General features: G+C 34.0%; 1 protein-coding gene across 16 annotated transcripts in view; it reads left to right on the top strand.

The window, feature by feature from the left end:
* The window catches only part of PPIP5K2 (diphosphoinositol pentakisphosphate kinase 2), a 48,074-nt gene extending 21,953 nt beyond the window's left edge, over positions 1 to 26,121 (top strand). For 6 of the 16 annotated variants that reach the window (XM_054287998.1, XM_054287968.1, XM_054287975.1 and 3 more), the window contains exons 12-32: positions 542 to 617; positions 702 to 811; positions 1,893 to 1,978; positions 2,608 to 2,733; positions 2,848 to 2,969; positions 4,407 to 4,589; positions 6,489 to 6,630; positions 7,188 to 7,411; positions 8,971 to 9,098; positions 9,285 to 9,399; positions 10,649 to 10,756; positions 10,840 to 10,956; positions 11,525 to 11,698; positions 14,070 to 14,243; positions 15,139 to 15,162; positions 15,458 to 15,527; positions 17,583 to 17,702; positions 18,569 to 18,631; positions 22,458 to 22,589; positions 24,150 to 24,278; positions 24,893 to 26,121. In XM_054287998.1, coding sequence (XP_054143973.1) covers positions 542 to 617; positions 702 to 811; positions 1,893 to 1,978; positions 2,608 to 2,733; positions 2,848 to 2,969; positions 4,407 to 4,589; positions 6,489 to 6,630; positions 7,188 to 7,411; positions 8,971 to 9,098; positions 9,285 to 9,399; positions 10,649 to 10,756; positions 10,840 to 10,956; positions 11,525 to 11,698; positions 14,070 to 14,243; positions 15,139 to 15,162; positions 15,458 to 15,527; positions 17,583 to 17,702; positions 18,569 to 18,631; positions 22,458 to 22,589; positions 24,150 to 24,278; positions 24,893 to 24,996 — 2,527 coding nt within the window. In that variant the 3' untranslated portion in view covers positions 24,997 to 26,121. The other 10 variants (XM_054288005.1, XM_054288012.1, XM_054288020.1 and 7 more) reach the window with 10 other exon arrangements.
* Positions 26,122 to 26,340: the final 219 nt, after the last annotated feature.

The raw sequence follows: 26,340 nt of genomic DNA, 5'->3' as shown, positions 1-26,340 counted from the left end.
AAAATTTAATGACTAAATTTCTGGTAGATACCATCTTTATGTGGCATTCATAAGACAACTTACATAATTGACCTGGAACTAAGTGGAGTTTCAGTAAAAAAGGAATTACTTATTTTGGGACTAGATTCTTGCATTCAGAACATGCTGAAGAAGAGTAGGAATGCTCATTTGCTGGTTTTGGTCCCTACTTCTGTTCAGGATCATTCTTGAAGGGTAGGAATTGAAATAGTTGCATATTCAAATAATATATCATTCAAATATATAGAATATAATCCTTTTTTTTTGTTTTTTTTTTTAATACTTAGCAAGTCAATGAGAGACTAAGTCACTTTCGGTGCTCTTGTTTCCCTAATGCATTGAAAAATTTCTGGGGAGATGGGATTTGAATAAAACTTGGTTAGATCTCTGTACTGCAGGTTTTAACCTAACTTTCAAATACTGTAAAGGTAATAATTTTAGATCACTTTAAGAGCCTCTTGTTCAAGTAGTAGTAATTTAATTTAATAATGGAATTTTTAAGTTATTTTTCTTTATCTTAAAGATTTTTTGATCTCTTTGAAAAATGTGATGGATATAAATCTGGAAAACTGAAACTGAAAAAACCAAAACAGTTGCAGGCAAGTTTCTTTATTTTTTTTACTGTAATATTTTGTAAGTAGAAATCTGTTTATTTAATTAAATCTCATGTTTCCTTCCTTTAGGAAGTACTTGATATAGCAAGGCAGCTCCTTGTAGAACTTGGGCAAAACAATGATTCTGAAATTGAAGAAAGTAAAGCAAAACTTGAACAGCTAAAGACTGTGTTAGAAATGTAAGTATCTCATTTTCAGGCTTCAAGGCAATGAAGTTATATCTGCTGTTTTGACTTGTTCCACCAGTTGCTGTGTGGATTGCAGTGTTATCAAATACATAATGATATAATAATTCAAGCACAGTGTTTTTGAAGAGAAGGGATGTCATGTTTTTCAAACATGTTTTTTCATCACTCTGTTTTTTTTCTTCTTGACTTTTTCATTTACCTTATTGCTGTATCTAGCATCTCAGTATACATTCAAAAAGAGAAGCTTACTTTTGTTGGTGTCAAATTTTGTCTTGCTTGTTTTTAAACTGAAAATACTTGTAAGCAGGGTCTGCTTCTCGTAGTGTGACATAATGACATCTGATAAAGCCAGTAAGAACTATCACCATGCTTACTTGTCTATTTTCAGCAAACTCTGAGGATTGAAGATAAATAAGTCTTTGTATACTAAGCCTGAAATACTTAGTAACAAAAAAAAAACCTTTAAAAACCCAACAAAACAAAGAAAACAACAGAAACAAAAGGCTTCAAGGTTTATTAAAGGCTTCAAGGTTTATTATCTGGCATCTTAGACTGTGAAATGGTAATAGGAATTTTTAATTTAAAAAATATCAGGGAACAGACAATAATTATTGAAATTTATAATAATTGTTTTAAATACTGAATTTTGCTTGAGAACTTAACGGGGCTATAAAACCAGTAGCCATCTACACTGTGAGACAAGTTTCTGGGTACTGATAGCCACTGTAGTTTTGGATCTGAATACATAAATTACTTGTGCCATGTCCAATACTGCTTCTTGTTGGCAGGGAGGGGAGGGGGGTTCCCGTTTTATGCTCAGTGTTGTAAAAGGTAGAATTAAATAGTATTTTAAGATGTTTCATTATAGCATAGTTGTTATTTCTGCTAATTCTGTACTTGTTGAATTAATGTTTATTCTAAGGACTGCTTCAATAAATGTTGGTCAAATACACAAATCATTGACCAACAGAGAATTATTATATCCTCTTATAGATTTTAGCAGTTTTGGAGTAAGATAATTAAAATGTTTCTCTCCCTCTTCCCCTCTCATTTTTCGCTGTTCCTGCTTAAGGTATGGGCATTTTTCAGGCATAAATCGCAAAGTTCAGTTAACATATCTTCCTCATGGCTGCCCTAAGACTTCCAGTGAAGAGGAAGGTATTGTATTACTTTTGTACCTAACCACTTATAATATTATGTGTATATAAATAGTCATGGATTACTGGTATAACATGTCTTGATGTTAAAGAGAGGGAATATTCTGTTTTGAAAGAATGTATAGTTAGCAGATATTCACAGTATTTTAATCTGCTGAATTGTGCACCTAAAACTCTCTTCTAGTAGTAAACTTCTCTTCTAACCCTGCTCTTGTGCAACAGAAGAATAACATGAAAAGAAACTTCAGTGATTCACCAAATGATTTTTGAGCCAGTATAAGAAAATCTCACTCAACAATTACTATCTTTAAAACATTTACAAATTGTAGGGTGTTTAGCATCCAATTTGTTTTAATTTTTCTGTCTTGATTTACTTTTGCTTCAGATTCATGATAAATATTTTTCATATATATTCTCTTTATAGTTTTACTATTTCAGTTTTCTCTGTTTTGAGTGCCCATTTAGTTCACCAGTTCAATCTGTCCTTAATGTTAGAATACTATTAAAGATTCATAATGTTGAAGAGGTTCTTTGATGAATCTTCTCATAGACCAAATACTTTTTATTCATTTAGAAAAAAAAATTAATAATATACTTAAGTACTAAGCTTTTCTCCCTGTGTAAAATTAGATAATAGAAGAAATGAGCCATCCCTTCTTCTGGTTCTAAAATGGGGAGGAGAGTTGACCCCTGCAGGCAGGGTTCAAGCAGAGGAGCTTGGAAGAGCTTTCAGGTGTATGTATCCAGGCGGACAAGGTAAAAAGAAAATTATCATAACAATTTTCAAAAAAAATTAATTGAGTGTCATAAATTACTTTTGAAGATAATCAAGTGCAAGATGAGAGTTTGAGCAAAATGTTTATTTGGTAGGAGATTATGCTGGATTTCCTGGATGTGGATTACTTAGATTACATAGCACTTACCGACATGATCTCAAAATCTATGCTTCTGATGAGGGACGAGTTCAGATGACTGCAGCAGCTTTTGCAAAGGTACAATGTGAAGTGGTATTTTCATTTCTAAAATTCTGATATTTCAGATTTGTGTTTTCTTTTGAAGTGTGGAAGAGATTTACAGTTTATTAGAAAAAGGCATTTTCAAAGAGTGTGAAAAAATTTCAAACAATGTGCCAAACATTTGAAATTCTTTGAGCAGATGAAGACAGTTTTTAATTAAACAGCCCTGTCTGAGGCACTTTTGTTCTCTTCTCCATAAGATTCTGTGAACAAGCTGCTCTCACAAGTGAACTGTCTGCTCATTTCAAATCCTGGGCTCTAATGCAAATGTTTGTCTTCTTTACTTTTCCATGGATCTGTTATAACATCAGATTTCAACTATCCAGACTGCCATCTACCTTTACTTTCCTGATACTTGTGAGTAACAGGTCCAGGGCAATGCCTGTGCTCAATAGCTCATCAGTGACCTCTGTGAAAGAATTGTCCTAGGTGTTTTCTAGAAATCTTGCTTCCTTGTCCCCTGCAATATTGCCATAGAGGTACCATGGCTGAGAGTATTCATGGAAAAAAGGCCTGCAATTAGGTGGCTTTCTCCAGTTGTGTTAAGAAGGTTTCATCCATTTCCCCTTTTAAATTGGGGGATCTGTAATAGAGCCCTAGCATGATACTGAGATGTCTACCTGGCTTCCAAAAGGTCCTAGAGTTACAGCAAAAGTCCATTCATGTGACCTATTCTACAATATCTCTCTAATGTGAATTAAGTTAAAGCTCTACAAGTCTTCAGACTTCCTGTTTCTTCTATTTGTTTCTATGCTGCATGTGTTTGTACAGAAATATTTCAACCATCTGACCTGCTTTCCCTTGGTCAGCAGGCTGGAAGAGACACCACACCATTTTCCTTCTTTATTCCAGAGCCCTTCCATTGCCAGAAAAGTCACAAAAGTTTCCAGCCTTCTTCATTTTGGAATTCTCCATTCACCTCTTGTTCAAGGCCTTTGATTGTCCTGTGACTCACATGGCTTGGGGTTTTGCCTCTGTAGAGTCTCTGTAAGACCCTACCTATCTGCTGTTTATCCTGCCAGATGCTATTTGGTTTGCAAACCCTTCCCATAGCTCCTCTGTGGTAACATAAGTCCTTGAACAAAGCATGTCACCCACAAGTCAGGCAGTTCTTGTTTCCAGCCTCATGGAGAGGGCACTTGCACTCCCTACAATCCAAGACCCAGACAACTGGTGTTGAGGAACATTGTCTGTGGCATGTCACCATCACCGTTGCACCATCTGTATCAATCATGCAGACTAGCAGTATATAGGGACCCATTTCTCTGTAAGTATAGGCATTGTGCCCTTGTTTATCTAACCTATAGCCAAGTGATACCATCTTGAATTTAAATTTGTTTTGAGCATTCTTTTATAGATACTCATTTTTTCACCTTCATCTATTTGCCTGAATAATGGTATTGTTTGCTTCAGGGACTACTGGCCTTAGAGGGAGAGCTGACTCCTATTCTTGTCCAGATGGTTAAAAGTGCTAATATGAATGGTCTGTTGGACAGTGACAGTGATTCTTTAAGCAGCTGTCAACATCGTGTTAAAGCAAGGCTCCATGAAATTCTCCAGAGAGACAGAGAATTTACTGCTGATGACTATGATAAGGTTAGCATATTATTAGTTTCCCATTAAATAAAATAGCTAACTATGAAAATTCCTGTGCAAAAGTATTAGGCAGTGATTTTATGTATTTTTTTTGCAAAATTATTTGTATGCTTGCAAATAGTTTGAAGTGCAAAGGTAGCTGTACTAATTGTGGCTGTAGATATTTCATCCTGCAATTTTGGTAATCAGAATAGCTACAAACTTTGAAGTACAAGTGAACAGGGATCTTGCTTGTAAACCTTTTTCACTGTTCCATTAAAATATTTTAGTTATTGAAGGAATGACATTATATTGTTTGTGGTTTTTTGTAATCTTTACTTTGACAGTGTGTGGTGTAACACTGCTGCAGTTGTGTCAATCATTGATCCACTGCAAGGTCTTTTTTTTGTAACTTAGAATACTGAGATACTGAAAACCAGTAGAATACTTTCAGTGAAATGAAATATCTCATTAAAATGCTAAATTAGTCTGTAGTAATGTAGTTTATGTTGACTTAGTGCAGACCATGTCATTGTTTCTGGTTTTAAATGTATTGTTTGTTATAGTTAAGAAGTTCTTTATCTTTCAATTGCTCGTCTCTATACTCTGTCTCATATAACAACTAAATACATGTCCTCAAATGAGGTTTAAGTTTAAACTGCTATTTTTGAAAAAGTACAGAGAGCAAATTAATTAAGAATAATATACCCTGCATGTATATACACTGTGGATTCATTTAAATACATAAAGTATCGTGCAAACCACTCCTAGCAGTGGATTCAACAGTAATTGGAAAATGCAAGGATTTATTAATGTCTGTTATACAGATATAAGGTTTAAAATTGGCTAGAACTAATAGAGTGCCTCTTCAGTTGCTGAGTTACTAACGTTGGGGATTGTAAGGCAATAAAAACTTAGGGGTGGTTCATTTATTTGTGGAGGTTTTTTAATTTACTTGTGATTTGGGAAAATTGTATGGGGTTTATTCCTGTGCCTTCCTCCCTCTTATGTATAAGTAATTAGTTTTTTTATTTACTTCATAATAGGGAGATAGGAACTGCTTAGTGTTAGGTAGAGAGCAGAAGTTTTCCATATCCAAATTACTCTATCCATTTCAGAAAATTGAGGAAAGTTCAAATAAGTGTGTGTTTTGTGTATAAATTACTGTTTCATATCATTGGTCACTTTAAATTCTTCAGACTTTTCTGAAAAAATGAGGCTAAGCCTTACATGTGCATTGATTGTACTGTTTTAGTGACACTCACCTCATTGGTGATGGTTTGTAGCTTTTACCATTTCTATAATTTATTCAGTTCTGTAGAACATCTCATATGTTGTTGCTATATGTGCATTTAAAGGCTTTCTTTTTATGTTTGTGTCCTGCAGTCCTGTAGAAACAAAAACCTATGACAGGAACAGCCAAACTTTTTTTTTAAGCTACCAGTTACTATTGTGAATATGGTTCCTATAGAGCAAAAAAATATTTTGTGAAGCGTGTAGCTTAATGACAACATTTCTAACAGAATTACTTCCGTAAGCTTTTGAATACAGAAGTTACTTGAAGATATGGAAGCTTGCTAAGTATATATGAAGTTTTAAACATCTTTCCAATTTTCCTGTCTTGGAATAAAAGAAACGGTTTTACAAATTCTTGTAGTTACTCACATTTACTGTATAGAATTAGTTGCTCTATGAATTTCTTATTACCTTTGAATCTCTAGTAAATGGTACCATGTTTTGGTGAATGATCTTAATGCCTCAAAGGTAATAGATAGTTGATAAATTATTAAAAATGTTCATAGCAACCTGCTTGAGTTCTTTTTCTCCAGTACTTGTTATCTTTGACTTGTTTCATCTTATCTCACCAGGTCTTTCAAATCTAGTCTGTTAATTTAATTTTGTGTTTATCTCAAATTGCAGCTCACTCCATCTGGAAGCCTCTCACTGATAAAATCAATGCAGGTTATTAAAAATCCTGTAAAGACATGTGACAAGGTCTATTATTTGATACAGAGTTTGACTTCTCAGATCAGGCAGAGAATGGAAGACCCAAAGTCTGCAGGTACTGAAACGTTTTTGTGCTTGTATTTAGTTTCTCTAGTTAACATACATGAAAGAGAATTGTAATGTAACTTCTACACTAAACTCGCTTTTAGCAGAACATCAGTCAACCAATGATTAAGTATTTTCACTGTCTGATTTCAAATGCATAGCTTTGAAATAAAAAGCATGAGGAACATGTGGTTGTATTGCAGGTAAGGGCTCTTTGGTATTCAGAAATTGCAATATTTGCAGAAATTCTTGTCTTAGTTATTTGAAACTCAGCATTCCACAAAAGTAATAGGAAAAATTGATGGTACTAAAGCTAATTTATATAGGTACATCTTATATTTAAGGGCTAGTGGTGCATTTCTGCAGCAATGTGTTTTATTATCATAGTGGAGCTATGTAATTGTGATGCTTTCAGCACTAAAATTGATTTTATGCCCTGCTGTCCCTTCTTCTTAATAGTAACTTATTTTGATCCCTCTGTGATTCAGTTGTTACTACTATGTTATTAAAATGTCCTTTTGTTACTTGAATGACCTTAATTACTTATAAAGATATATGTCTGTCCAGATATTCAGCTGTACCACAGTGAAACTCTAGAACTGATGCTGCGCAGGTGGGCCAAGCTGGAAAAAGACTTCAAAACAAAAAATGGAAGATATGATATTAGCAAAATTCCTGATATTTATGACTGTATAAAATATGATGTACAACACAATGGATCCTTAAAATTAGAAAACACAATGGAATTATATAGACTTTCAAAGGCTTTAGCTGACATTGTAATTCCTCAGGTAAGCATTTTCAGTTATTAAATAGAAGAAAGTGTAGAATAAATGCATTTTAAAATTTTCGTGAAAATGTCTACTTTACATTTTCTTTTGACATTCCCACATTTTGCAATCATAGAAGCCTTTAACATTATCTCATATTTTTCAGTAGCAATCTGACTGGGATTTTTTGGAAAAATTTGATTCATAATTAATCTGTGTTCAGGGTGAATTTTTCTAGAAACTTAGGGTGTGAACATGCCTCCTTCATTACAGCAGTGTATTAAAATAAAAGGGTTCATTTTCACATTCATCATAGATTTAACAGTTGCCTTTGTGAATAACTGTTTTCTTAAATTGCTTTTAATTTCATTTCTCCAACTTATAAAAATTTCATTTTTGGGCTCTTTCCAAATGACAATGTTAATCCTAATCTATGCAATTTAACTAATTTCAAACAATTTTAATTAAAAAAGTTCTTTCTGCTTTTTCAAAATTGTAAGATTCCATGATGTGAATGTACACATTAAATTTCATAGACTTTCAGGCCAGAAGTAGACATGTTAAACTTACATGCTCTGTAAGCTGTTAAACTTTGTTTAGCTCTAAAATCTTGGAGGTGCCAGGTCATGAAGTTGATTTGTGATAACAGGACAGAACAGACTAAAGCTCTCCCCAAGTGTCCCTGCAGTTACAGAACGGTGTTGTAACAGAGGTGCTTACCCATATTGTATGCAGCATTTGAAGGAAGTTCTTCCTCCCCCATCTCTCAAACTCCTTGACATGAAAGACAAAAACAGTAGTGATGCTTAGAATGCATTGTTGTGTGTGGGTCTATGAAGCTGAAATTTTGAATAGAAAATTAGAGAAGAGCAGGTAAAAATGAGGACACATACTGAAGGAAGAAAAACAAAGAAAACTTTATAGCCTACATAATGCAAAGGAAGAGTGCTTGTGTTACTCTCTAGGGTAACAAGAAGATCCATTCTAACTTTCATACCATGGGCAGCAGAGAGTATGAAGCTCCTGGAAGAACATACTTTTAAATATTGATGATATTACAATATTTAATATCACCAGTAATTTCTCAGTTGTACATAAATGCCATTTGTGTTATTATTTGACATAAATGGAAGTCTCTGGGGTGGCTTACTCCAAACTAAGTAAGGCATACCAAATGCATCTCTTTATTGACTGTTAAAAGAAAGGGAAAAAAAAAAGAAATGAAAAAAACACAATATTTTGGGGGCAGGATAGGAGATGGAGATGGTGACAAGAAGGCAGAATGATTCCATAGATATTATGGTTAAGAAGAAGAGCTTTATCATACCAGAAGGTAAATCCACTTCTTTGGTTTAACTAATGAAGGAAAACTTTTTGTCTATATCAAGTCAAACAGCAAAAAGACAAGCTGCTTGTTAGTTGAAGCTACATCACTAGTCATAAGTAGTAAAATTGTTTAAAAAATGGTTTGTAGCCAGAGCAAACTAATAGATGACTAATTTGCTTTAAAATAGAAGCTTTGAATTAGAAGGCATATTAATCTTTAACTGAATTTTAAAAGTCAATTTGTTTTTACACAGGAATATGGTATTTCTAAAGCTGAGAAATTGGAGATTGCCAAAGGTTACTGCACTCCTCTAGTCAGGAAAATCCGTTCTGACCTTCAGAGAACTCAAGATGATGACACTGTAAATAAGCTTCACCCTCTGTAAGCGAGTTACTTCTTTACATGGTTACATTAATTACCATAAAAATTAGAGCTGTTCTGTAGGTTTCAAATTTGAAGAATCTTCTTAGCTCATAGAAATTATAAAATATAATTAATTTTTTTATTAACAGCTATTTTAAAAATAAGGACACATCATAGTCTAATAACAGTTTTCTTTTTTTTAAGCTACTCCAGAGGTGTGATGTCCCCAGAACGGCATGTTCGTACCCGGCTGTATTTCACCAGTGAGAGTCATGTCCACTCTCTGTTATCCACCCTTCGTTATGGTGCCTTATGTGATGTAAGTTTCTCTGTTGAAGCCCTGATATATTGAGAGGAACCTGAATATTCCTTTGACTGCATCAATTGAAATTTTAAGTGTCTTTGAAATTTATCATATTTTTTCAAACACTTTTTTTTCTATTACTTATACAGAAACATAGTGCAAATTGCACATTAATTAGCATGTTAATTTCCATCAAAGTAATGCTGTGTTCCGTTGGCTGTAGGTGTTAGAATCACAAATAGATGTGGAAAAGCCAGATACTTCTTTTTTGTCTTCTGTTGTCACCAATAATTCTTTCAACTTCTATTCTCAAGTTATGATTCAGGGTTCTCTTGAATTTACTTTTGCACTGGCTTACTGGTTTTGTCCATTGACATATTGTCAGAACATCCCTACCTAATTTCAAGACTGCTCATAGAGTACAAAGTTTCTCCTGTACAGTGAATTTTCTTACTTTCCTGTACTGTTACAGAATACTACAAAGGTGGTTCATTATCTCCATCTGATAGTCTTTGACACTGAAAAAGACCAGGTTTCCAGATTCAGAAATTACTTAAACTAAGCTCTTAGAGTAGATATATACAGCACTACATCTGCTTGTAAAATACTTTTTGACTTATACACTGGTTTTCAAATTTTCTATTGCTTCTGGTAATGGATGACTAAACTCAGTGATGGCAAAAGCATTTATAAATCTCTGTGACATGCTACAACAGGTGCACTCCAAGTTTAAGTCTGATAAACACTTATCTTTAAGGTGGGTTACTAAATGGTTTCATTGCTACAGCATGAAAAAGGTGACTGTTCATTTACATAGTTTGGGATGTGACGGTTGCACCTCTTCTATATACTAGAAAGCTTCGTTTACTTTGTTTGGCTGATATCTCTGTTAGTGTAACATCTAAAAACATTTTTCACAATATACTAGCTGAAATTAATTTATTGCAGTATTAGCAGTTCTCATCAGGAGAATTGAAAACAGTGCCTCTGTCTACATATTATAATTGGCAAAAAAACATGAAAGACACACTGAAATAACATGAAAAGTTTGCTCTTCACTTTTCAGTCATTGGATCAGCAATTTTACGTCACTCATGGAGGTTCATAATTAGTTTTTTTCATTGTACCTCTGCATTTTCCTTAACTATAATGAGCTTTGCACTTCTGCTATGAAAATCTGTGTAAATGGAGGAAAAGTGAAATCATCAGTCTTTTTAAAGAAAACAGCTGAGTTTTACTTGTTGATTTTTTTTTCCTCAATAAGGAATCAAAAGATGAACAATGGAAACGAGCTATGGATTACTTAAATGTGGTCAATGAACTCAATTACATGACACAGATTGTTATCATGCTCTATGAGGATCCAAACAAGGTACTTTAAAATGGATAAATATCTTCAGAAATTAGTAGCGCTGAGCTATTTATTAAAGTATTAAACCTATTCTTTTACTTCAGGAACTTTCTTCAGAAGAACGTTTTCATGTAGAGCTGCATTTCAGTCCAGGAGCGAAAGGCTGTGAGGAAGATAAAAATTTACCATCTGGATATGGATACAGACCTGCCTCCAGAGAGGTAATAGTTATGCCTTTCTATAAAGCAAAACTTAGGGATTTTTGGATATGGACATACCTAAAATAAACACTTTAAAAATGTTATATAAAAAAAACAAGTGTGGGTTTTTCTTTTGGTAGAAAAACATGCAGTAAAAGATAAGTAGTCCCAATATTTTCTATTTTGAATGGGCACTGAGGTGAAGGACACAGACAATTTGAATGTTCTAAAGTTTTGCCAGAATTTTTACTATAAATACAAAATACTCTTAAGTGATATCAACGTCAGAGTGTCACATGAATAATACTCTGGGAACTGGAAGATATATTTAAGAAAGTAGTTTGGGATGTTTATGAATACATATTGTTGAGGAAGGATTGATATTTTCCAAGATATATGGTCAGGTAAGTGGAGTTATGACTGCATTTTGAGAAAGGAATGTGAGCAAAGCAAAATATGTGATTTACATATTGTATTTTTAAAATCAGCTTGTTTTATCTTTATGTGGAATATTTATTTAAGGGCCACTTCTGTCTACATGTTTGAAGGTGTGCAGAGAAATTAAGAATGAATTATGTATTTTCTGTAGAATGAAGGCTCAAAGAAAACATCTCATAGAAATGATAGTGATGAGGAGGTACATGCTCCTAAACGAGATGAAACGGATCGATCAGTAGTGATGTTCAAGCCAATGGTATCCGACCCAATTCACATACACAGAAAGTCACCCCTTCCAAGATCCAGGAAGATTGGTTCTGTTGAAGTAAGTGTTTGTGTTCCAGATAATTTCTCTCAAAGATATTAACTTTTGCTTGCTTTTAAGAAAACAAAACCAAATGTAATTCTGCTTTTGATTATACAGAACCAGCATGATACATCTCACAGAAGGTTTGCCCTTACTCAGTGGGAAATCCTCCATGGCAGTAATTTCTCTGAAGGGATGCTTTTTTTTAATTATTACTATTCTGTGATAAGACTTACTTCCTTTTTTTAAAGCTGTTTTAGAAAAGTTGATATTTGAAAATGAAGACTCAGTCTAAACCTACATCTACAAACTAGTATATGTTGCTTTTCTATTCATCCTTACAAGAGAGCTGCTACTGGGAATTGAGCAAACATTCAGGGTGATTGTGCTGAAAGGCAGCAGAGGGATTAGGGTGGATGGGGAGGTGCAGAACATGAGACATCTTCTGCTGTATTTGCTGTCATGTGGAGTGAAAGTGACTCCACTTGTCAAGCTTTTGAAGGTAAGAAAGATAAAGTGGAAGCTTTCTTTTTAAGTGGCTGGCGTTTGTTCATGAATTCTGTAGGTAACATCTTGAACAATCTAGTTTGCTGTGTTGTAAGCCATGACATCTAGGTGTGCTTCACAGATATGGCTTAATGTCACAGAGGTGAGGGGTATGCACAGCTGTATCATTGATACCATTGGGATGGTTGAGTGGAAATTCAGATGGTACATAGAAGCACTTCTGTGATATTAATGCTAGAAGCAGACTAACAGCATCTTATTTTGCCTCATTTTCAGTTGCTTAAAACCATCAGAAATGAAGATTCATACCAAAAGCTTTTTCTTTCATGTTTGTGTTGGGAAAGAGTTGTCTGTATGCAGTAAAAGTATTACAAATTGGGAAATCACTTTGTTATTGACAGTATGGAGAGAAAAAGTTGCATGATTCCCTTCTGTAAGGATATCTGTATAACTTCACATGACTTCCATAAATTAACAGACATAATAAATGTTAATGTCTTACATTTTCTATTTCCAAGTTTTTTCATAAACAAATGCTCACAACATCAATATTTTTGATTTTTAAAAGCTGTTTTTGCAATGATCATGCAAACTCCCCTCCTAGCTATGAGTTCACTTATGTGCAGCTTAAAAGTCTATTACTTCAGACTTTCAACCATTTTCATAAACTGTATAGAAGTTAACTTTCACAAGATATCAAAAGCACAAATTGCCAAATTTTGACTGTACAGATAATATATGTTAAAATGGGATGTGTTTCAGCATTCAGAGCTTGCTTATTTCTTGGAAGGAAATAGCCAATTTAGAGAAAACATACACTGTAGAACATATTTTTCTTATAAGTAATATAGGAAGTTCTATCTGGCCTACTGAAATCTGCAAAACTAATATTTGGAATATTTAAACTAAACAGTATTTTGGAGCAATTTTAAAAAGTCACTGCAACTTAAACTGCAACTGCCTTGAACTTTTTTCTTTTTTTTTTCTTTTTTTTCTTTTCCCCTGCCCCTTCTCCTCCACCTTTTTTTTCCTCCTGTAAGGCAATTCTGTTTTGACCTATGTCCGTTAATTTGAAAGGACACTGTCAGGTGTGAGATTATATGTAGATTTTAATCTGCGTTATAGTCAGCAATATTTACAGAAGGAATGCAACTGTGACTGAGTCATGAAAAGAAAAAAGCTGAGTTATAGTGGTAAAACAAGAATGTAAAACTCATTGATCGGGAAGCAAACTGTATTACAAAGATTGTTATTGCTAATGATATGTAATGATGTAGATATGGGGGAGGTGCTTAGCCTGACACTCCCTTGAAGTCCTGATAAGGTGTCCAGCATCAGATAACTTTTAGGACATTTTTAAGTTTGGAAAACTACTACCAGTCAATTTGGTGCTACTATCAGTGAGTCAGCTGTAAAGTCTCAAAAGAAATTCTTAAATTTAAATTTAAGCATTCAGATAAGCTTATAGACTAGAAATGGAAACTATTAAGTAATAAATAGGAAAGTTTAATGTACTTAGGAGGGGAAAAATTATTAAACAGTATGTCAAGGGTAACAGAAGTTCTGCTTCCAACATGTGAAAAATTCTTAAAATTACGAATCAATTATTGATAACAAATGTTTTCTCTCATATCTAATATTAGTCTACTAGAAATTTGATTTTAGTGTTGTAGTAAAAGGTATAGTTATGAAGATATAAGAGTGAAACGGATAACTTTGTAATATAGGATTATTACTCTTCGCTCTTTGCTGTTTGGTAGTTTTAAAGGTAGTATGCAAAAGGATGCAAGCAGATTGGGTTTTTTTTCTTTTCTGTTCATTTGGCTCTGTTGAATCTAACTTTGCATGCTTTGCTGTTTTTTGCCCCCTTTCTCACTTCCAGGAAGAGAGCCCCCTGAGTGTGTCTAGCCCAGAGTGTATTGGTACCTGGCTGCATTACACCAGTGGTGTGGGTACTGGGCGTCGAAGACGCAGATCAGGGGAACAAATCACTTCTTCCCCTGTCTCCCCTAAATCACTGGCTTTCACATCCAGTATTTTTGGCTCATGGCAACAGGTTTTTAAACTTTACTTCATTAAACATTTTATGCATTCCAAGCAAAAACTGTCTTTAAGGACATCTAATCCCTTGTTATGGATTATGTTTCAAGCAATACCTTCCACTTTTTAAAATTACGTGCCAAGAATGTTTGGGGGGAAAAGACCAAGTGCATGTTTTTCAACTGAATGTGTTACACGCTTTCATAAACATTTGGTTTCTTTATAGGAATTACAAATGTTACCACAGTAAAAAAGACTTAGTGTACTTCCCAATGAAAGAGAATTATGCTTTGGTTTAGTTGTCCTTTAAGACTTTAAAACCAGCATTGCTTAATTTGGTGGTAGGTAAATTTAAAAAAATAATAATTGCAACTGATTCCATTTAAAATAATTTATTTGGTACTTCATGTTGCTATTCAAGACTTGTTTTGCATATATCATATTTTCAGTGGCCTGGTATTAACTATTGCAGGGGAAAATCTCTAGCACTAATAATTCTTGCCATCTATATCTGAAGGTATCTGAAACTCCCAACACAGTACATCATCCATTGACTCATACTATATTTTGAAGATTGCTCCTTGTAATGGGGGGTGAGGGAAAAGCAGGGAAAAAAAGAAACAGTAAATGTTTTGGAAGTACCAGTGAAGATCTAAAGCTATTCAGAATGTCAAGATATTGTTTACATGTAGGACAATGGATGATGTTCTGTAACTATATCCTATTAGTTTGAAGATTTTAATGATTTATTGTAGAAGATTCAAAAATTATATACATTGGAAAAATTTATATCAGCAAAGGCTGTGAGCATCTGAAGATTATACTGATTGAGCCTGTGCATGGTCAGTGATCGTATGGTGTCCTCAATAGCTTGTCTGTCTTTCCTTCCCTCCCTCCTTTTTTCAATACAGGCGCAGTTTAGGAAAGTGCATTTGGTAAAATGAAATAAAATGTCTCAAATGTTCGTTTTCATATCAGTCTTGGTCTGTGTCCTTTCTCATTCTGAATGCTTGCTTTGCACCACTTCATTGCAAGGAACTCATATGTGAAATGGACTCCCTTCAGAAGGGGATATTGCATGATCTCTCATGTTTCCTTTACATATTTTTACTAACACTTATCATACAGCTTATTAACACCTGTCTGTCTGAAACAGGCTGCTGTATCAAGTTATTGGATGTTTCATGCTGCTGTTCTACTTGCCCTTATTTTTCTGTTTCTTACATCCAGGTCCTATCAGAAAGCAATAGTAACTTACGAACACCAAGAACTATTCTGGAACAAAAGCAGAGTGGTCTAGGTATGTTCCTACAGTTGAAATTTTGTTTGATGTTATCAGCTTTTCATCTGCCTGCTGTTCTCTGTAGTTGTATATTCTTTGAATAGCTTTTTTGTTAACAGGACCCAATAGTACTTGTTATTAATAACATATGGTGAGTGTCTGCCTATGGACTGGACAATTTTTTTTGCAACAAAATTTTAAAATAAGTTATAACTGAAAAGAACAAATTGTTTGACACCCTTCATACTACTGATTTCGTACTGCTCACAACAGGTACATAGGATTGTTTTTAACATAAAGCAGAATTTTAAGATAATGTAGTTTCTGATTGAGCTTTTGGATTTTGCAAGAATATTATGGATTAAAACGGCCTGCTCTGTAAACCATTAAAACACTTTTCTTTAAAATTTCTGTTTCCTATTGTGGGCAATTGATGAAAGTGAAGATACTTTTCTGAGGGGAGGGGCATGGGGAACAAACATAAAGTTTCTTGATAGTATCAGGGGTTTTGCACATACTCCTCTCATAAAATTAATTTCTTCTTTTCAGCGTTAGTTTGAATCATGCTATAATTCAAAGGCTTCTTTAAAATTCTCTTAATTCAAGTGGTGCTTTTCTATTGCTTTATTAAAATAGGCATACATATGATTCACGTGCAAAAAAAATGACGTCACGCACTGCTGTAAATCAATATTGCTTTTTTTCTGTGTCTTTTCATGGGAAATAATAAGTATAAATAACTGCATCACCTGGATGCATAAACTTAGAAGTAGTTTTTCCTTTATTTGCAAAGATACAGGGTTTTCGTATGTCTAATCTTTCTGTGGCACTTTTCTTCCCATTATATTTTTCCCATAGCAAAATGCATACAATCAGGTGCTCTTGTTTACTGAAGTCCTGGATTTTATTATGTGCTTGCTAAAGTTAAATGAATATTCTTTTGTGTGACACAATATGGCTTGTGGAAGTTGATGGATTTCCATGTAGATTAAGGTATTATATTTGTTGTGAAAGGCTTTTGCCACAGACCAGGCACCAATGTATTTTGGCTGATTGCTCACATGTGCTAGTAATGTTTCCCCTCATTGGACTGTTATAAGTAATGAAAGGAAGTATTGCTGGTTTTCAAAAAAAAAAAATTTGTCATTACTCATCTAAAATGTAAAAGTTCTGAGTGAAAAATTGATTCTCCTTTCAACTAGTAGTAAAATGTAAAGGAAAAATTTGCAACTTTTTTTCCCATTTTGTTCATTGTTGTATGTAAGTTTCATTAATGGTTGATGATTACAAAAGTTATTTTTATATTTTTATCTGTGGCTGTCAGTGATTTGTTTAAATTCCCATTCTAGTGGCAGGAATGCATGATTTGTAACAAAGTACTGTCACTTGCATGGAGCTGTGCAAAAGTCTTCTTGGGAAAGGAAGTCTAGTTAAACTTGATGAAACTTTCAGTTTTTTTCAGTTTTTTCAGTTTGTAACATTGTTAATAATGGTAGCTGAAATATGAATAGAGTATTTCCAATTTAAGATTTTGTTGGGGTTAGAATTATTTCCACATAATAAGTCTGTGGAACTGCATGAGTACTTCATAGCAGCCTGTCATCTGAAAGGTTGATTTGGATGAAAGCAATGAGCAGCATTTTTCCAGTTTATATTTGTTTCAGGAATACAGGTATTCAAATGCGCAACTTTCACATCATCATCATCATCATCAGTCATTATCATCATCATCTTCATTTTGTTTTGTTGTTTTGTTTATGTTTACATTGATGCTAACTGGTAACTTTTTTTTACCAAAAGTGAAAACAGGACAAGAACTCATTTGTTAAAGCCAGTCCTCTCTTTGCACATATAACAGAGTGTGCTGTTTCATGAGTAGAAGCACAATAAATTATGATAGTTTCAGCCTACAAGTCCCACTCTGACATTACAAGCATATTGTGAACGTGTCCAAGGCACTGCCAAAAGCTGCCTTTTGTGTGGTAAGAGCCATGTGCTTGCATGCTGCATGCATCCCCAATGTGAATGGACGAACACCTGGTTGTTGTATGTATTTTCTCTAACTCCCATCAGGGTCTCACTGTGCGGGCCTGTTTAGCACCTCAGTTCTCGGGGGTTCTTCAAGTGCACCTAACCTACAGGATTATGCTCGTACGCATCGTAAAAAGCTGACTTCTTCTGGCTTCATAGATGGTATGTGCACACTCTAGCACATGCACGCACGACCCATGTGCCACATTGAAATTCTAAAGATTTTAATGGAATCCTAGAATCTTTGGCCTTAGTATTAATTTTATGAGTTTCTATTGCTTCTTTATTGCCCATAGCTTGCTTATGTTTAACTTAATAGCATAGTTAATTCTTGTTTGTCTTGAATTGAACACCAGAACATAGACTTGTAATGTGTGCCAGGAGATTCCAGCAAGTGCATTTTTTAAGTAAACTGAACGTTTTGTTTTTAAATTCTTTAATAATTTTAAACTCTGTTTTTTATCACTGCTAATTGATCTTGAATTTAAATTATTTGGAGCATGTACAAGGAATGAAATTATAAACTAATAAGTTAAATACTGATGGTGAAAATTTTAGGATTCCTGACTTTCTTTTTCATGGGGTTTGGATTACAAAGGAGCAGGAGATTCTCAGTTTTGGATAATCTGGCATAGAGAAGAAACCCACTCACTAGATTTCACAATGTAAAGATACCAAAGCACACCTTCATAACTCTGAGGTGAAACAGTATTCATGCTGTTTTCCCCCCCACTTCACTTCTCAGTATTCAACTCTAACCTGCATAACCTTGTATGCCAGAATCACGAGCTCATTCTGCTTGTTTTCATATACGTCATTACACATCTTGTAGTTACCAACAATCCAAATTTTCTTCTTTTTAACATCTACTTAGATTTTAGCCGTTTTCCTTGGTCCCTTCTGCATGCCACTCACTTCTAATACCTTCTCATCTTTTCTTTTTTCCTTTCTTCTTCCTTTTCTATTTTAAAATCTCTCACTTTTGGTAGCTGTTACAAATTTCAGGTACCTGTTTTTCTCTTTCTCAGACACCACACGCGGTTCTGCTGTTAAAAGGTTTTCTATCTCATTTGCTCGACACCCAACCAATGGTACGTTTTGCTTTTATTTTAAAAACAAAATCAAAAAGAAAAGGTTTCTTGCTTCATCCCTTTTATTTTTATTTCAAATACGGGGTGTACAGTATCATCCAGCCGTCTGTTGTTCCTAACTTCAAGCACAATTCCAAATATATTTGTAATCATTAGATATCCTAAATTCTTTCTTTACCATTCATTAGTATAAATACAACATCAAAATTCATTACTTAGAAAAATCTGCAAAAAAAAATTAGGTACTACTGTTAATCATGATCTCTAATAAATTATTCTCCTGAAGTTCTTGTGTGATCAGACTGTATGGTACAAGATACAAACAGTGAAATCTGATCTTATTAAACATACACTTCTTGATAGCTGCTGTTTCTTCTTTGTCTTTCTCCTACTGAGCTGATTCTCTGAGCCTGCCCATTCTAAAATAAGTCACTGAATTGACAGCTGGAGTTTATGACTGTCTTCTTGAAGTGATGCTAAATTACAAAAACTAAAGCCGAAACTTTGGTTCTGTTCCTGCTAAATTGCTATATTTTTTATGGGACAAAAATTTATTTTACCTTATCATACTTCTCTGTTCATCAGATGTGCAAATTACTTAAATATTGCACTAAAAATCATAGCGAGATAGCTGTGACTTCTTGAGCAGCATTGACCTCTTGAGCTTCAAGAGTGAGAGTTAACTGTCTTCAGTTTGCAAAATTTCTCGTTTAACACACAGGACAGAGGTATGTCTTTTTCTTCCTCAGCAAAATATTTTGCGCCTCCCTTTCTACATGACTGAATAGGTCCCAGATATATTCAGGGCCAACTGGACCTGAATGTAGCTTTTCCAGATTTCTTCACTGCAGTTTTAAAATGTGCATGACTGCTGGCTAAGTTCAGTGATAGTGATACTGAAATTGCAGTGGAAATCATCAGTATTTTCATGTTAGATTCAAAATATATTTGCTTAGAAAAAAAGTTTTAAAAAAAATAACTTGAGTTTTTGTGTAGCCTTGCATAGAAGCAGAGTTGTATTTTGTTACATTCATTTTAAATCTATAGTGGCTTTTTTGCATTGCAGTGCTTTATAAAGGAAAACTGTAGTAAGGCTAAATTTCTTTTTAAGACTGTGTTTGATCAAAAATTACAAATCTAATGTTTTATCTCAAATAGAAAAGTCAGAAGTCCATTTTTTATGTTACAACTCAAACCAAACAATATTCCCAAAACATACAAGGTCAGAGAGTAAGAACTGCATTTCAGAATCTGTGGCTAATAATAGAATTACCTTTTGTTCCATTAAATCACTTTTTGTGATTCCATTCTTTTTAAAAAAAGGATCTAAATAGCTGTTATTGATCACACTTCTTGTTCTGATTCATTTAATGCAGCAGTTTTGCTGCACATCTTTGACAAGATTAATGCATGCAGTATGAGCTCCTATGAACCCTAAGTATATTGCAGTTTCCAGGGGTTCTCTACTAACATAACGCCCTATTGATGTTGTTTCGTCTGTCCTTTGCACTATCATTTTAATTATCCTTGTCCCTTTCACTCTGTTTTTTTCTTACTTTTATGTTGTTATCACACCCTCTTAACTCATTTCAGACTACCCCCACTCCCCCCACCCCATCTTTAGTTCAAGGAACATGGTGAAACAAGTATCTTCTGAAAGTGCTATACGTTATTTTCTGGGCCTCTGCAGAACACCCACACCTCTTTAGGTGCTGGTCCATTTCCTCTGTGGAATTTCTAGGCTCCAGTGGTATGTCTCTACAGTTTTTGAATCTTAAGACAGCAAGGGGTGGCTTTTTGAGATGCTGCGTTAACCCTTTCATTGGCTTGCCTTTTGATGTTTTAAGAATAAATGCAGTCAAAAATCAAAGGCTGATAGTGTACAGGAAATTGCCTTCTTAAAGGGATACTGTTGGGCTTTGTCATCATAAAATTTAAAATTTATTTCTTATACCATCAGATAGTATTTATCAGAAAACAATTAAATAAAACACGACACATAGATTTCCCGATTATGTTTTAAGCCATATCCCTTAGAAATAAAGATACTACAATGACATTCTGGGATATGACTAGCTGACAGCAGAATTGTCAAAACTCAACAAAAAAATTTGGAGGGGAAATTCCTAAAGCAAGAAAATTTTATTTCTTCTCTTTTTTCTTTTAAAGTGCATTTTGGAATTCCTCTTTAGTTCTCTATAACATGCACTATAACAATAATAGTTACTAAAAAGTTAACCTGACATTGTCCCACTTCATTAATTGCAAAATTAGAAAAAAATAATTCTCATTCAAGTGATAGGAACTTTTCTGTCAGGGATAAGAGAAATCTTACATTTTACTGTAAGGCAACGAAAGGGTTTGCGCTTTACATGCATGCATATAGTTATTTAGGATATTAATATGTATGGTAAGCATCTTAGTGCTTACACTGAAGGCTAGCTAATGACTTTATAGGAGAATAGAAATTAATTGTATGGTGGTTTCTTTTGTACACAAAACTCACAGTTTCATGAAATGCAACATTTTGTTTATCATTTAAGTGAAGCTGAAATAAGTCTACCTCAGTTGGTTGAATATCTGTAGCAATGGCCCCCAAAATTTGAATATGGCCAAGGTGGGTCTAAATACAAATACAGACATATGGAGGTTGAAATCTTTCTTCTTTATGCATAGTACAGATGGGGAGTGAATGGACAACACTGGATATCACAGGAACATTGTTGCTTATTATTTTATGGGAAAGAACAGTTCCCAGTCATAATGTTACCTCTAATAAATGTACCTTGAACTGAAATTCTAAACATTATTTCATTCACTATTGCTTCTTCATTTAATTGTCTTAGAAGAAATTTACAGTATTGAATTGCAAAGTTGTAATGTTACAGCTGTATGTTGAAAACACTAGTGGACATGTTTTCCTCTTCTGAAATTCAACTGGATGAAACGCTGTTTATTGAGTTACCAAACTTGAATCACTTTAGAGGACTGAAATTTTTTTTTTAGCCAGGATGTTTAAACACTTTTTAGTCTGTTAGTTAGTACTATGGATATGCATGGTTAGTGTATGATCAAGACTAACATAGAAAAGCAAAGTCCAATAAATTTTTAGATTTTTGGGTTGCTTTACTTACCTGTTCCAATATATGAAACTTCTGGTCTTTCAATACTGTTTTTAAATGCATAAAGGTAGGTGTATATCTGTCTCAGAAAGTAAGTGTATCTTGTATACCTCAAGATATAAAAATGCTAACAGTGGTTTTCCTTTGATATTAAAGACAACAGTTTATTTTCACAGAATACTGAAGATGATAGAACATGAATTCTGCAAATTTATTTCGTGGAAGATACAGCATTTTTAGCTCTTTTCTGCTAACAAATAGCTATCCTTCCTTCCTTGCATGAATAAATTACCTATTTAGTCTTGTGCCAGGTATTAGAATGATTAGGATAAATAACTACCTTTTCCTGACTTTTTTTTTTTTTGTGATCTGCTAAATTTGTCTTAAAGGGAGATTATCTTTCATGAACTGATTTGGGAGTAGGGCACAGTTCTCATGTTGGAATAATTTATGTGTACACAGGTACTTCATGTGTACACAGGTACTTCATGTATACACGGGACTTGTATCCCATGTATTGTATCTTTAGCTGGAAACTGGCTCATCTTGTTCCAACTCCTGTAATATTTAATTTCCAAGATTTCAATAGGCTTATGCCTGCATGTGGTCATGTAAACTAAGCATTTTTTATCATTCATTAATGCAGTACCTTAAATTCTGTCTTATGTTTGGAAATCTCTTTTTTTATTATTTTTTTATTTTAGGTTTTGAATTGTATTCGATGGTGCCTTCTATTTGTCCTTTGGAAACTCTACACAATTCCTTGTCTCTGAAGCAGGTGGATGAATTTCTTGCTTCTGTTGCTGCTCCATCAAGGGAAAATCTACAGGAGACATGTACTGGTTATAGTTTGTAATTACGTTAATTTTAAATTCTTAACTGTTGTTTAGTTAATCTCCGCAGTGTTTGCAGCTAGCAAGTAAATTTGTTAAAAAAAAGGATACTGCTTTTGAAGAAAATGAAAATGTACATAAACTATAATTTTACATTTTGCAGTACCTTTTGTAGGTATGGACATATGTAATTCATTGAAGTAGCGTCTCTGTTGGTGGAGGTAGTAAATTAAGGATTTAATGAAATCATAGTTTATTTCCTTTATTATTATATTGACTTCTCTATACTGTCCACACTCAGCTGAATTACAGGCAATGCTTTTCAGGGAGCATGCAGTATTCCCAGCTTTATACTGTAATGTTGCATTGTCAGTAACCTCAGCAGAATAGTGTTGCATTTACACTTAAAACTTCATTATTTCCTGGTTTTTTCAGTATTACTTGGAGTTTCACCTGTAGAGTGCTTTACAATTACTTAGCTTTTAGCAGTTCATGCTGCATGTTTAAAGTTTACTTATTTTGAAAGGAAATACAGCTGAATTCTATCCATATGCATATGTCTGGGGAAATGATTTCCCATTGTGATTCTAGTGCTGTGTCTTTGGAAATGGTTTAAGTTAGGTCAGATTTACCACATCATAGGATGTGTCAGGTGATTGAAAATCATCCTTCCTAAGGAGTGTCTAAAGACTTATGCTTTGATTAAGAAAGAAACTTGTACTGTTTCCTATCAAAGTACTGATACAATAGTATTCTACCTGTTTGGACTTATCCCTTTTTTCTACTACAGGATTTTTCAATTTTTCCCCCACTATTTTATGCAGTTTAGATTTTAATCAGCAGCTTATTTGATAGGGTATGCCTCCTATATTTGAGAAGGAATATAAGCAATTTTAAGAAAATTGATGTATCTGAAAAAGAGCTCAGAGAGGTTTTTAAGTATATGAAAATTCTCAGCTACCTAAAATGTCTCTTTATACTGGTTAGGAATTTTGTGCGTCTTCAATATCAGTTCAGAATTGAGAGTATACAAGATGAAGAAATATTGAAAAACAAAATGTGTCATACTCCTAGCATGTGGTTGTCACCTTTCTACCAAGGAGTGATTGGAAAATAGACTTGATACAATTAAAGTCATAGATGTTTAGTTCTCCTGCTTTCCTGTACTATTTAGAGGTTTTCTAGAGATTAATGCATTGTGTGCACTTTTTATAGACATATTGGACTTAAAGCCTATTCAGGTGCAATCTTCCTAACCTCTGAGAAATAGCACAAATGCTTTTTGCCTTCTTCTGGCAAGGCACCTATTACTGAAATTCTGCCTTAACAGCATGAGCTTGTTGTGTTGCTTTCTGTTGTAAAAAAGAGATTTTAAGATTTGTCTTTCATATTGTAAGGATTTGACACTTGAGTCAAAAATTGGTAGCTGAGCAGCTGGTTGTATAAATGTGGTATCTATTTTGCTGGATGGATACACAGTCCTGTGGCTACAGTTTTTTGACATCTGGTTTAGGTCAGAATACTTTTATTATTAATGATTTTTTTTTCCCCCCATCATTTCAGCTACTTCAACTTACATGATGCCCCTTTCAGGAAGGAAAATTTCTTTAAATACATTTACCCCTGCAAAAATTCAACCAACTCCACTTGAAACTTTGCCTGAAAGGCTAGTGGTGGAGAAACTAACCTTATGTAAGTAAATTCTGTCAAAGGCAGAATGACTAACTTGATTATTTCCAGCAGTATAATTCTTCCTTATATATTACATGATTTCATAGGACAGCTTTTTCTTAACATTCCCTACATAAGTAGAATCATGTTGTGGGTCAGTGAGAATTCAATAGCATTGCACAAATAACTTTAACAGTAAAACTGTTAGTAGTTACTTTCTCTTATTCTCTGAATTGTTTCATTTTCTATGGCCTGAAATTCATGAGCTTTGGTTTTGAAGTATGACAGCTATCTCCAAGTAAGACAAATTTATTTCTTTAAATGGCTAAATTTCTAAGATGTTTTCTGAACACCTAATGTAGAGCTCTGTGACTCTGTTCTGACTAAAACTGACAATAACATGATGATGCATTCAGTCATTAGTATGTTCAGTCTGAACTGTTGGCCTGCTACACTGTCTGCCCTTGGATGTTTGTGCTGTTTAGAGACCAAATTTCACTTGGATTTCTGATTTCATTAGATAGTCTAGCTTACTTGTTTCTGTGCTAGATAACATGCATTTTTCTTGCCTTTCTGCTTTTTAGCATGGATATTAAGCATAAAATCTAATACATCTTTTCTCTCTATCTGTACAGCTACCCTTGGATGTCCTGTTAATGTATCTAATATTAAACCATCTCTTGAAGAGGCCTCAGTAGATGCAGAACTTTGTGGTGAAACTCCTTCCGAGAAGAAATGATCAGACAAAACTGGAAACAACCTCTTAAACAGTTCTTTAGTGTGCATTCAAGCAAGTTATGGAGCTGTCAAAAGCCATTCATGTTTGCATCTGCAATTCATAGTGCACTTAAAAATCTTTATACATGGTTAACTAATGTGCACAGTATTTACATCAAGCATCTTTTCTCATTTTCTAAATATACTTATCAGTTTGATGAATGTCACAGCTTTTAATGGAAAAGCTGCACGTGAACCTTTTGTGTGTCTTCAAATATCTACTGTAAACACGTACAAAAACAAGATGGTATGTATTACAGTGGTTTTGTTATTGTCACTGTAATGAAAGCATTGTCTGTTGTCATCATAAACTTCTATTTTCAGGAGTTTATAATCTCCCTGTGAATTTCTTCTGTGTGCTGAAACAGAACACGCATCTTGGCTTTTTTTTAAATGTAACTACATTTCCAAAGAGATGTCTTTTCCCTGGTTTGGAGATAAGCAGATATTTTCTGCATTTTAATTATATTATATTATAATAGCTGCAATAATTAGGCATGATGGAGTGAGTTCATGTGTCAGCACTTTTGACTACTTTTTCTTTTTCCTGTGTTTACATCAGACCTGTAACATTCAAATCTACCTTCTTGTTTATTGTTTAGTACACATGCTTGTATACAGATACCTGTATATCATCCAGACATAAAACTGTCTTTTATATCTATAAACTATCTTTTATCAAAACCTTCTTTTGCTTACTAAAAAAGACAGTTTTATTTTCCTTGCCATGTGTTTCTAGAAAAAGGTGATACTAAAAAGCTGGTTTTGTAGAATGAGAAATGTTACAGCTGGTCTGCTGCTAGGTTTATTCTGAAAATTGTAAATATTCCTCCTATGATTTATTGTCATCCTTTCAGCACAGAGAGAGACTGTGGACTACCAGAACTCAGTGCGTACTGTTGCAAAATACTCAGGATTCGTCATGGCCTGGGAATTTTCATACCTCCCTCCTTCCAAGCTACTGGTTGACAGCAACTCTCAAAAAAACCCACAACAAACAAACCAAAAAACCACAACAAACAAACAAAAAAACAACCAACCAACCCAAAACCACAAAAATAATAAAAAAAAAAAAACAGGAAAAAAACCCCCCAAAAATAAGAAAAAAATAAACATTTTATGAGATGTAAGAAGCATTTCTAAATTGGTGGAACACGGAGTTATGGTGTTACTTAGAATAATTATCCAATCTAAGCAATTTTTGTAATTTTTTTCTGAGGCATGAAAAATTACTGGGTTATCAGTACCCCAAATGTATGAAAATATAGACCACTTCTTTAATTTCAAGTGGCTGAGTAGTAAGAAT

Source organism: Melozone crissalis, unplaced genomic scaffold, assembly GCF_028551555.1.
Source record: "Melozone crissalis strain CALT ecotype California unplaced genomic scaffold, PUWL_Pcris_2 ptg000005l_1, whole genome shotgun sequence".
Taxonomy (NCBI): Eukaryota; Metazoa; Chordata; class Aves; order Passeriformes; family Passerellidae; genus Melozone; species Melozone crissalis.
Note: the sequence above shows the minus strand (reverse complement) of the source record. Positions and strands in the feature narration are given on the sequence as shown.